The 13245-nt window shown below is 46.4% G+C and overlaps 1 protein-coding gene across 1 annotated transcript in view; it reads right to left on the bottom strand.

The window, feature by feature from the left end:
* MYO5B (myosin VB) overlaps positions 1-13245 on the bottom strand; it is a 284644-nt gene that overhangs the window by 88607 nt on the left and 182792 nt on the right. Inside the window, exons 11-12 of the mRNA XM_087819084.1 lie at positions 7054-7135; positions 6371-6511 (exon numbers count right to left, since the gene is read on the bottom strand). Coding sequence (XP_087675210.1) covers positions 6371-6511; positions 7054-7135 — 223 coding nt within the window. The remainder of the gene's footprint in view (positions 1-6370; positions 6512-7053; positions 7136-13245) is intronic.

The following is a 13245-nucleotide window of genomic DNA, read 5'->3' on the forward strand; positions in this document are numbered from 1 at the left end:
TCAGGCAGGGTAGAAGGTGACCCTGGTACTAGCTATTTAAAAAGAGCTTTGTTTAATAAATTAGTAAAATCTGTGCCATAAGGAAAATGCTTACACAGTTCAGAACCAATTTCTCAAATACTTTGTAAGCAAATGGACTTTTCTCAGTATTCAATGTGGCATAACTAGTATTGAATATTCAGTGTTGAAAGCCGTAGGAAATTCAAGAAAAGAAAACATTTTCTTGAAGGAGGCTCTTAATCGTGTTAGGCAGACAAAATAAAATATATCTAATTCAGCATTTTTTATATATAGTTTTATATTTGTCTCTGAGCGTCCTGTATTTAGAAACACCAGGTATGGGGGAAGAAAGGGTCAGATGGAGGACAGGAACACAAGGGACCCAGGACTGGCTGGCAGAGCTGGTGTAGACAGAACACGAAGGGCAGGGCTGTGATGACTGCCCCGCCTAAGTCAACACATATATTTGCTGGTATCAAAATCATCTTGTGTTGGCAATGAAATTGGACTTCTGTCCAAAGACTCCGTAATCCTACATATGCACTAATTTAGACTGGCATGAATCAATGAGCAAGATCATGTGCATACACATTTCCTGATGAGAGTCACCCCCCACCCTCAACTGAAAATATGGGCCAGCAAGAATTCATAATTAAGATTCTCAGAGAATATACAAAGCGAATGCCCACAGTGCTTATTATTTGCCAGGCAATTTTCTATATATTTTAGATGTAGCAACTCATTTAATCATCACAATAATCCTATTAACTAGGTACTATGTTTATACATATAAAATGTATATGTTTAAACATGTTTATACACTACATTAACATTTTATAGGCAAGGAAGCTGAGACAGAAAGGGTAGGTAACTTGCCCAAGGACACACAGCAGGGAAGTAGCAGAGCTGGGGTTCAAGCCAGGACAGCTGGCTCTGGAGCACGTGCTCTTTGCTATTATGTTCTCCTGTCTGACAACAGTTTTAAAGGCAGCCAAGAAGGGAGAGTTAGGTGGAAGGCATTTATCTCCAGAAGTCTTTCCATAGAAGCAGATTTAAAACAGGCATAGGAGAAATAAAACCTATCTTCTATTCTGATAAAATCTAGATTGTAGCTATCAGCAGCTCTGGAACGTGCAGGGAATTGAATCCTTTAAAAAAAAAGTGTACAACTGACTGTTTCTTACCATTGAAATTTGAATTGTGAGATAGGTTTTCTTGAATTGTTAGGGTTTTTTTGAAGTTCAATTTGTATTTGTAAAAGAACCACATGACCCCCCGCAATACACATACACTATATGAACACCAAAACTGTTGTGTTTTCTATTTATCTTTGATTCCAACTGTTTAAAGAAAAATAATTTTTAAAAGTCTAGGGGGGAAAAAAGGTATACTTGGCTTCATAAAGCGTCTTTACTCTCCTCTTAAAGTCACATGAAGAGAGCAATGGGTCAGGAGGGAGCCTCAATCTCAGCTCTGCCCTAATCAAGGCAGGATCTATCCCTCAGGGGCCTAGTCCCTCCGACCTGCTGTGCTGGCCAATGGTCGCATCAAAAGTGAAGGTCCCTTCTATATGAAATGTCCAGAATAGGCATTCTGTAGAGCCAGGAAATTGATTATTGGTGGCCTAGGGCTATGGGGAAATGGGGCCCTTTTTGCCATCGCAGAAGCATGGCTGGGCCCCCAGGACTCTGTTGTCCTAATAGCTCTCTAGCTGGCCATGGCTCCCTCCTCCCCACCTGGCAGCCATTCCCAGTGACAGGTCCAGGTCTTTGCTTTTCCACATTCACAAAACACCCCTCTCTGTGCTCACCAAAACAATTCTAGACTGATCCAAGCACCCATCCTGTCCTTTCCCACACCTGGCTGGCTGGCTAGGATCACACATCAACTCCTCTTCTGTTAATCAAGTCCTGCTGATAATTTAATATAATTTAGTGTTACTGCCAAAAACTAATCAAATTCCACTGTGAGAATCACTTCTGTGGATTAAGACACTGTGCCTAGATCTAAGCTGGGAGTTGGCCCCAACAATGCCTATATCTCAATTTCTGGTCTTTGATCCCAGCGAACAGATCTATGTACTCTGCTATTTCTCTCTCCTGTTTATAGCACAGCCATTCCCCTCTTCCTGCATTCTCAGGCTTCCAACCCTGCCTGCCAACTCTAAGCAGATGCCTCATGTCCTCCCTCATAGGGAAACCCAGTCAAGCAAATCTCAAATTCCTGCTCTATATCTAGAAACTCATCTGCATCCACAGCAGCTACCCCACCTACCCTTATCACAGGAAGTGTACCTCCTTATAGCTGGCATCCTATCCACCCACGCCCTGCTTCCTGGGGACCAGGATCCCCATCTTCGCTCTCTCCCTGAATCCTCAGCTGCTCACTGCCCTGCCTTTCCTCTGTCTCACCACCTCCTTTTTACATCCAAGTCCCTACAAAGGAATTCAAAGTTACCATCTCCACTGCCTCACTTCCTATTCTTTCCTCAGGTAACTGGAATTAGGCTTCTGCCCAGCAGTCCTTGGAAACTGCCTCAGAACAGTGTATTAATTAGGAAAGTCCATCCCAGTGAGCAATCCAGGAAGGGCTCCATTAAACAAAAGAACCCTAGTCACATAGGGCAGAGCCTGCCCCCCAACCCCCTATCCAGGCCTGTCTTTGAGGGCCCCTGGCACCTTCTCTCCAATCTGAGACAATGTCTGTATTTTTACTCACTAGAATTGCTTCCAGGGGTTGAGGTATTTTCAGAAAATTCCTGCAAAAATGCAACTATGTCACTGATGAGGAAAGACGCACTGACCTCTTATTTCCTATCAGCCCTAGTTCGTTTGTTCCCCAGGACGGGCCCGGGGAGGGCAGGATATACCCGGTCTGAATAGGTTTGGATATGGCTCATGTCATGCAGCCACCAAAGCAGCCTTAGAGAGCACTGGGGGCTGAGTTTTGTTAAAAGCAGCCTGGAAATGAACATTTCATGAGCAGTTTAATATTCCGGTCCCCACGCCTCATGTGCAGCTTCCAGTACCAATCACAGGCTCTGGAGACAGCTACCCTATGTGCTCCCCTTTACACTCATGGCCACCCCATCTCCATGTTTCTAATTTAAGTCCCAGCTCACTGGCCCTGCTGCCACTGGCTGTCAAATCCAGGAAAAGCGATTTTCCCAGTGGCTGCTTTTACACTGCAAGTCTAATCCTTCATTTGGCTTTGTGTCCTGTCACACGGGGGACATGGAGCCCAATTCTTCACAATGCAATCTCATTACTCTTTCTCACCCTGCAGAGGGTATCTGAGCGACAAGGAGGGAAGGGACGTGTCTGAGGCAGCTCCATGTCCAACAGGAAGCCAAGCTGCCTAGTAGTGACCAAGTCCATGGGAATTCCTAACCTGCTTTGGTTCAGAGCCATGGGCACTTCCAGAAGTGTGCAGCAGGCTGCCCTAGGGTTTAAAGTCAGACTTATTGCTGTATAATTCCCATGCAGTAAAATGCACCCTTTCTAAGTGTACAGTTCCACGTGTTTTGACAAATGTAGTAATACCTGTTGGGTTAAAATCCACCTGTTACTAGAAGCTGCATTGTCATACACTGGACACTATGGATTCCCAGAGCAATTAAGCCTGGCAGAAAAAGATTTCCACATTGGGATTCTGTGTTATTCCTTAATTTGGTGTTCTTCTTGCCTCTCTTGCTTCACCCATGACCTCGGCCACCAGTGTGAGTTTAAACATGTCACATTCACAGCACTATCCACATCTCAACACTTTGAGCCCCACCAGCTTGACTGGCAGGAGCTCCAGGCTATCCTCAGACCTGCCCTCTAAAGAGCTTTTGGAAGGAAGATGCAAGGAGATCCAACAGGAACCACAGCAGCTGCGTGGAACTCAGAAGTCTTGAGTTGGCATCACCTGTCGTCCATTCTATTTAGCTGTCACCCCGCTGCCCTTGGGCTGTGGCCCATTGCTCTTCCAGCCTGCACTGGGGCCCTGGGTCCTGCCTGCAGCCCTCCCCGGGCCCCACCCCCACTCACTCAGGCGAGCTCCCCAGGAGCACTATCCTGTCCCTCCTCCCTTGCTGGCCAGCAGGGAGATCCCTCCCTCCCTCCCTTGTCTCCTGAGGATTTTCCCTCAAGACCAGACATACAGTAAATCCATAGTACATTCTGGGTATATGATGAGCTGCAGTGGCAAGAGTTTGAATTGAATACAGTCTTAAACTGAAATCACCTGATTTTACAAATCTGACCCAAACAGAGGCTCCACAGAGCGTAAGGCAGAGATCATCCATCTCGTTGGACTTTACTTTGTCTCGGCTTCTCAAAGTAAAATAGATTCCAACAGGGATGCACAGACAGTGGGTGCTCAGTAGGCAAGCTGAGAGCAGGAGGGTCTGGGGATTCCACTTGCACTGGGAACACCCAAAGCTGCAAAGTCCAGGGACTGGGGACGTCACTTTCATAACTGCTCAATGTGGTTTGCATGCTGGGTCTCCCTGCGACCACTGCCCACTTTTCTGCCGCCTACTAGGAGCTCCCCACCACTCCCGGGACCACCTGCTCTCAGCCCCACACTGCTCTGGGCTTCCCCTCGTGGCTGTCTCCCACCCTCGGAAGAGCAGCCTGAGGTCTCTGCACCTGTGCATTGGGACCAGTGCTCCCACTACTCTGATGTGACATTCCTGTGACATGTTCCCCTGGGTGGAGTCACTTCTCAGATCCTCAAACCACAGGCCCAAACAAACCCATAGTGGGCAAACACTCCTCTGCCCACTAAATGCAGGCTGAATCACTGAAAGTTAATCAGGCAGCTGTTCAACTCGCAGAATCAATCATCCGAAGTGCTTTGGTGTTCTTATTAGAGGTGTGTGTACACAGGAAAAGAGAGGCCATGCTTCTGAGGGTTAGGCTTTATGTCACAGCCAGCTCTCTATCACAGAACCAGGTAGACCAGTGCAAGACAAACTGCTTGCCTCATGTACTCCTCAGAATTGTGTAGACCTTGACCTTCACCCCTGGGGAGGGCAGTGAAGTCCCATGGGTGGAGTCCTCCTGGAGCCGGGGCCTGGGGGCAGCTACACTGGGTAGAACATAGGACATGGTGTCACCTTTGGGTTAGGGGTGTGGAGCTGGAGATGTTTACAGACAGAATCTCAACAGAGACTGGGAGAGTGGGAAGGGGAGCATGTTTCTGCAGAGCATGAGAAGGGAGCTGTTGGCAGTGGACACCAAACCAAGAGAGTGAGTGAGCCTGTGCCGTGACTTCAGTCACTTAGCCAGTGCCACTTCATGCAGGGACAACTGTCCTATTAGCTGTACTGCAACCTCACAGGTGGCGCATGCCCAGGCACACCCCTCCACACTGAGGAATTACCCCTGCCTGGATCGCACTCAAGACAAAGCCCATGGCTCTGAAGAAACTGAAAAACGTTAGGAGATAAAAATGTGCAAGCTGTGGACTTCAGTATATTTTCACTCACTATCTACTGTTCTATTAACTGTTCCTTTTCCTTTTCATGCGCAATGAAACTAGGAGAGCCCTCTGGAGGGGAAACACCTCCTCCTCTCCAACCATCCAGCCACCCTCCATCCTTTACAGGCAAGATGTGGGAGACCAGGAGGAAACGCACCTGCACTCTTCCCTTTCAATACAAGAATTGTGTGGTTTCTACACCTTTTGATCCGCGTGTCTATCCCTGAGGAACTGGTATATATTCACCTCCTTATCACCAACCAATAAACCAGGAGAAATTTTGAAGCTCATCAGATCCAACCCCCACCAAGTCATAGAGCAGCAAACCAAAGGCCAAAGATGTTAGGTAACTGACAGCACCCAGATTTCCTGCCCCACAGTCCCAAGGCTGCCTGGTTCTCTCCACACTGGCAATTCAGGACTCTTCCTGTCCAGCCAGGTAGAGTCCACCAAAAGCTAGGTGGGGCAATCATGGATCTCACCTGCCACCAAGCCATGCAGCTCTATCACTCACAAGCCATCTGGCACAGCCAAGGTGACCCTGGGCTCCTGACCCTCACTTTCTGAGGATGCCTGTCTAGTTGTGGAGGTCCTTCTCTCAGAACCTAAGATATCTGGGGCATCAAATCCATACCACCTTCACATCGTGCCAATCATACCACCTGGTCTTTGCCAAAAGAGGCAGCACAGTAAGAGCAATACATCCAGTCACATTACCTTCTAGTACCTTCTGGTATACAGAATGGACACCAGTGCTTCTCTCTGTATACTAGAGGACAGCTAATTACAGATGAAATTCCAGCTTTGAGATCCCACAGGTTGCCCTGCACCATCCAGCTCTCCTCTGTCCTAGCCCAAGCCTAGAACTGGCCTAATTCAATGACAGCATCATCAGTTTTACCTTACATTCTTCATCCAGCAGGTCTAGGATGCCCAGCTTAGCTTCAATGAGATCGATACAAGGTTGGTTATCATAGAAATCAATCAAGGTCCAAGGGATCTGCTCCTTCATGTATTCTTCTTGCTCCAGTTTGAAGACATGCTAGGGTAAGAAGTAGAAGGTCAAGGTTAGTGAACTGCATGCACACCTTAACGTTCATCTCCCCTGAGCTGCAACCATGTGAGTTCTGAGTCCTGGAGGCTGGTGCACACCCACCACAAAAGGTTTGGGCACTGAGTCACAGTCATAATTGCAAAAAAGAAAAGCTTAGTTAGGTGATCCTCACTCCCACGTGAACCCTTCTCTAGGAAATTCTAATCATCGCCTGTGATGCCATAACCCAACCAATCACAGGAAGCTTGCAATTGCTTAAATACCCCAGAAGCCCAGGCTCAGGAGGAGTGGGAGTTAAAGCCAAGAGGAGGATCCTTTACCCTCATAACCCAGCTGCCCCATTCAGACCTCCTCTTAAGTAGAGGGGAGCGCCTTCCTAAAGCTGGGGCACCACCAGGAAACCAACAGACGATCAGGGAAGAGCCAGAGCCCACTGACCCTGGATGGAAGAGAAGTGGCCAGGGCTGTTGCTCTCAGGAAGACAAAGGTGCCCCCTAGCCTGAAACCCCAGGTCCAGAAAGCGAGCCTACCGAGTTGAACTGCTGCTGGAGTTTCTCATTCGCGTAGTTGATACAAAACTGCTCAAAGCTGTTTACCTCAAATGTCTCAAACCTGCAGAACAGAAAGAGGACAGGACCAAGTAAGAGCCGTTTCCTGTTACCGAAGGAATCCCCAGGACCACCGAGGCTGTCCATTCCCCTCCACTCCCAGCACAGAGGCCCTGTTTTCTGCTCCTGTGCCTAAGGAGACCACTGTTGCAGGTACCAGCAGGGCAGAGTCCTGTGAAATTCGGAGAGTAAGAATGCAGATCTAGTTTCATAATTAGAAAATGTACCAGCAACAGGAAAATTTAGAAAAAAAAGCAGATACAAAAGAGAGGAAGTCGCTCACCCATGAGTCTACCACTCAAGTCTGACCACCAGTTACATTTTGGTAGGTTTCCTTTCACTGACTTTACATTTTTAAACAAATCAGAATTATATGTAAAATTAGACCTATTTGTCTCATTTAACTCTCCATGGCAAACACTTCCTCATGCCATTGTTCCTCAAAAGCATCCGTTTTAATATCTGCCTCCTCAACCATTGTATGGATTCACCTGAGGATTGCACAGGGCGCCCAGGTGAGGGGAAAGGTGGGATTGAAATGTGGCTGGCGCCCCCCCCCCCAGGTCTGGGAGTGGTTGTTCTCCCCAGAGGGGGTGCCTTTTGCCAAATGACACAAATGCTCGTCATGGACTGGCGGTGCCCCCACACAGATGAATCGTAATTTAACCATCTCCTACTGAGGAACATTTTGATTTCCAGTTTTCAGGTTGTGATGCTATGACAAATACTGTATGTACATCTTTTGACTTCATGATTCTTTCCACAGGAGGTTATCCTAGAAGGAGAGATACCACATCAGAGTGTGGTTTCTTAAAAGGCACAAGCAAAGTAACTTCCAGAAAGGTGTAGCCAATTCATGCTATCACCCCACCCCCAGCCCCGCCTGTATGAAAGTGTCCCAATGTATGAAAGTGTCTTGTTCTCCTAATACTGGGTAAGGATTTTTTTTTCTTTTTTAAATTCATGGTTATTGTGTTAGAGTTTACAAACAATCAGATGCAGCAAATTTAAGGGTGTACTTGGATGAGCTTTGACAAATGTCATACAATGTGCGACAACCACCACAACTCATCACTCCACAAAGTTCCCGTGTTCCACTGTCGCCCCTCACTGGGAGTATTCACGTACCAAAGCTCTCTGGTCCACAGTGTGGATTCACTTTTAAAAGCCTTTGGCGACTTAGCTCATGAATAATGTTTCTGATTGAATTTTAATCTCTGGTCATTAGTGGAGCACAGCATTTTTCTGTAGGTGGGTCCCAGACATCTGTACATCGTGAATTATCTGTGACCGCTGAAGTCTTTGTTGGGTTTTAACTTTAAAAAATGGATGTGTTTGAACTACTTATCTTTTATGAACTTTGTTATTTACTCATCAACTCAAAAGTTTGCAAACGGTTCAGTCACTGCGGAGGAGGGGGAAGATGAAGCCCGCAGAGATGGGTAAAGAGATGAGACATGGCACTCTGGCTGGTGTCACTCAGTGGTTAGAGCATCGGCCATGCACCAAAGGGTTGCAGGTTTGATTCCCAAAGGCATGTACCTGGCTTGCAGGTTCAACCTCTTGTCCCAGTCAAGGCTCATGCAGGAGGCAACCAATCAATGTGTCTCTCTCACATCGATGTTTCTCTCTCTCTCTCCTCCACCTTCCCTTCCTTCCACTCTCTCTAAAGATTAATAGAATATGCTCAGGTGAGGATTAACAGAAATAAAATAAAAAGAGATGAGATGTGGCATTACAGAGCTGGGCAGGGGTCCTATCTGGGGGCCTTGGATGCTATACTAAGGGATTTTACCAGGGGCAATGCAAGAATTTGAAGGATTTTTAAACTGAGAAATGACAATCAGATTTGCATTTTAGAAACTGGCAGGAGGGTGGAGAAAACTGTGATTTGGGGGAAGGTGCGTAAGACAGAAGGCAGTTATCACTGCAGCAATAATTTCAGGCAAGATCCAATCAGGGCTTAACCAAAGCTGGGGGTGGCCAATTAATGGAAAGGTTCTAAAGATACTGAGGAAGGTGGAAATGAGAGGACTTCAAATGACCAATGGAGTGTACAGGTGAGGGTCACTTGCACAACGAGATGGGTGTGGCACAGCTCATCAAGCTGGGAACATTATAACAGCATCGGCAGCTTCAGCTACAAAGGAGTGGGACCATCTTGCATGTTGAGCAATGTCATCAGACTGAGGCAGTGGAAAGGGAAGAAATCTAGGAGGAACAGGTGCCTTTTTCTCGTGCACACAGAAGACTGAACGAGCTGGCAGCGGCCCTGCTGATGAGCGCCTAGAGAGCGCTAGGCCCAATGCTTCATGAGCTCTTGCTCACTTACGGCCCTCAACAACCAAGAGCTAGGGTGCGTTAGTAATCCCATTCTGCAACTGAAGGAATGAGGTACGGGAGATTAAATAACCTGCCCCAAATCAGAGAGACAGAAGGCACAAGAGTCAGTAGTTGGCCCTAGAGAGTCTGATTTCTGAGACCACATTCTTAATTTAGAGAAGAGTGAATGTTTCACTAAGAAAAGAAGGAAGTGGTGACTCGGAAGGGCTGTGAACAAGGCCAGAAGAGGAGGTATTTGAGCACATGGAGAGAGGTGATACCAACAAGGGACCCGGGGCTGGGGGCACAGGCGTCAGCCTTCTCCATAACCTTAAATCTTCACCTCTCTCAGTTTTCATTGTGGACAACAGCATTTTCTCAATCTTACATCAACTGATGTCAGCCCTTCCAAACAGACTGGGCTCCATATGGACCATTCCCAAATAAAAATGTTGGTGCTGCCCTAGTGGGGGTAGGAGATGGTGGTGGTGGCGAAGAAGTCCTCTATGCAGAGGAACCAGCAAAAATAAATGCATCAGACACCCAGCGGGGCTGGGTCAGTGCCCAGAACACCTCAGGCTTCCCCTTCCTCCTCTGTATGCACCTTCCCCACCAAAGAATAAGACATGAAGAGGCAAGAAGTCATTTGGGGATCAAAGGAGTCAACTGCTTGTCAACAACTGCATTAAAAACAGCCTTTGGTCATGCCCACGGAGGAGAAGTCAGTCTAGGTTAATAAGACAAGATGAAAGACGCAAAGTCCAAGCTGGGGCTGCACTGCAGAGCGAGTAGGAGGGAGGCCCTGTGTCTGCCAGGCGTTACTGTGGTTTGCGGCCCTCTCAGTCCAGATGGTGGTCCTACAGACCTAATTATGACACTTAGGACCTCATTTCCTCCCCACCGCACCCCAAGAAAGGTTGCTAACGCCAGCCAAGCCCCAGAGGAAATTTAATTAATAAAACCTAGAAGGAAGATAAAAGAGTCACCCTAGCAACTGGCCAGATAATAGCAATTGCATGTGCTTGCAGGGTTCTACTGAGCTCCACAGATAAAGAATTTAAATATCTCCCACTTATCATTTTTTAAAGGTTTACATTGATAGCACTCCACAAAGAACATTCTCATTAATTTGAGATGGACTGAAATTAGCTCATAATTTCCCTATTTCTAAGATATTATCTGGAAACAATTCCTCTGCCATCCAGGATAATTACTGTAATGCGGAAGGGCCGGAGATGAATGAGGGGTTTGGGTGGCTTGGAAAACGTCTAAGATGACTGATCTCAGAAAACCACAGGCAGGGAGATAGGGCAACTTCTCCTCTGTGGTGGAATTATATTTGTAGTAATTCTTCCTACCAAGAGATGACTTTTTAAAATAAACAAAATGAATCAATTTCTAGTTCATAACATTAACATGTCACAAAGATTTTATATACTAGAGGGAACTGGATTTCCCCTATAAAATCAATGTTGACACTATTTAGACCAAATCCTTGGTTGGGAGGAAGGTCAGAACACAGACTAAACTTGACGCTGAGACCTGAGATCTGTACTGGTGGTGGTCCCAATCTCACCCCTACTTCAATTTCCTCCTATCTTCAAAAAGTAGTAGAAAAATCATTTCCTTCTCATTCTACCCCAATTTCTGAGTGTGGTAAGGGTCACCAATGCCTCTATAAATGAGGTAGTGTTTGTCCGAAAGTGAAACTGCAATAAAAAATAAGTAGACAGGTCAGAGTTAATTATTAACCTCCACGAACCTCTCACTCTAGGGCAGAGAGGCAACGAGATGCTTTGACGTTTGGGAAACAGTCCTTCCTGCAGAGCATGGGTCAAAGGACCGGGAATCTCTTAGGTCCGCCTCGTCTTTCTATTTTACCAAGATCATTGACCATTCCACCAAAGGTCGCGTGAGAAGACAAATACTGTATGATTCCATACATATGAAGTATCGATTCCACTTATACGAATTATATAAAGTAGCAAAACTCACAGAAACAGAAAGTACAGTGGTGGTTTCCAGGGGCCGGCAGGAGGGAAAATGGGAGCCGTTCAAAGCTACCAAGATCTGTTGCACAGCAGCGTGAATATACTTAACCCTACTGAACTGTACGCTTGAAAATGGTTACGATGGTAAATTTTGTTATTTTCAAACGACATTTAAAAAAATTATCTTAAAAACACATCATTAAAAAGCCCTGAAGAGAGTTGGGTGCTAATTTTAAAGTTAGGAAATAACACAAGAGACACAGAAAGTATCTGTGAGGGATGAGAGGAATATAAAATCCCAGCAAATCCCATTTCCTGCTTCCAGGGGCCCGAACACCCCTAAACCCCCTCTGTATCATTCTCCCAGGGTTCCTCAGCATTAGGCATGAATCTATAACCCTGCCTTGCTCCAAAAGTCTAAGCCAACTGCCCTCATCAAGAACAGGCTGGGCACAGCCAAAGCTCCCTGCTACCTTGGCATGTTGAAGGCTCAAGTCAAAGACAAATAAATGTGTATTTTTTCCCAAATTGAAGCCATTTATTTCTCGTTGCCTTGAGGAGGGCAGAGCAATAAAGGATTATGGCTGCGATTAATCAAGCCTGTAGAGGCAAGCGCTGGTTAATGCAACGTGAAAAGGAAACCCCAGCCAAAAGCCGCCTGGCTCTTTCCTATTAATTTCCATCCCCTGCCTGGTAAGAAGTACCCTGCAGGCAGCTTCACAGATCCTTAGTTAAGGAAGGGACCTTGGCTTGGGTTGGCTAAATTGCTCTGGGTGTTGCTTGCTTTGCACTTTTTTGGAGCAGGGGCAGGGGAGAAAGGTGTAGGGAAGCCACCCTTCTACTGGGGCACTGGGTGTCGAAATAGATGTTGGGAGAGTCTCAGGGAAGGGCCTCTAGCTAGGGACTCATCAGAGGTGTGTGGTGGAGGCAGCTGTGGCCCATGCAATTTATTAAGGTGTTCAGAGCCTTTTCTACTGTCTGAACTACCTACCAGCTACCACAGCATAAAAGGGAGTGAGTTACGATGCCAGCTCGTGCACTGTTTGCTTACATATATAGAGGAGTGTTTGTTCATTCTGACTGCTGATTCTATAGTAACACGTTAAACATTTATAGAAAAATCTGGAGTGGCTCATCAACACTGCAAACTCTTTTCAGTTGTCTGTAGCATGAGCTTGACTGGAGAGCCAACAATGATACAGACCGGAGCCAAAGTTCATCTGGGGACAGTGATCCCAGTGGAAGTACTCAGTGCCTACCTGTGGGGCGATTCCACTCTTTATTTGCTAGCTTTGCACATTTCTAGCCTGAGAGAGGGAGACAACTGCTTATTCCTTCCCTCTTAATGAACGGGCTTTAATGTATTCAGAAACACCTTGCACCACCCTTCCCATCCTCTCCAGCTTCTCACTGTGATTCTGCTCACAGATGACAGAGAGGGGTAAGATCAAAGACATTATGTCATCCCAAGGGAATCTCCTATGTGTACCAAGTATCCCCACAGTAGGGCTGAGAAACAAGGAGTGCGACAATGGATAGATGGTCTTCTCCCTCTCCAGGTGGTCAGGGATTTGGGTAGAAAACTCAAAAAATAAAGAATGCTGGCGTTTTCTGATGCCATGGAGGATGACAGTCTCCTTAGAGAGAATCACTTCCCATAGTTATATCATAAATAAAACCTGAAGAGAGGAATTAACTTGAAATGGGAGGAAGCTGGTTAGAGAGGTGGAGTGTCACATGTGATGACCACTTCTGGATAACTGAGGGATGACCACATTAAAAAAAAAAAAAGATTCAGTGG

The sequence above is a fragment of the Miniopterus natalensis genome, chromosome 7, assembly GCF_054644295.1.
Source record: "Miniopterus natalensis isolate mMinNat1 chromosome 7, mMinNat1.hap1, whole genome shotgun sequence".
In the NCBI taxonomy this organism is placed as follows: domain Eukaryota; kingdom Metazoa; phylum Chordata; class Mammalia; order Chiroptera; family Miniopteridae; genus Miniopterus; species Miniopterus natalensis.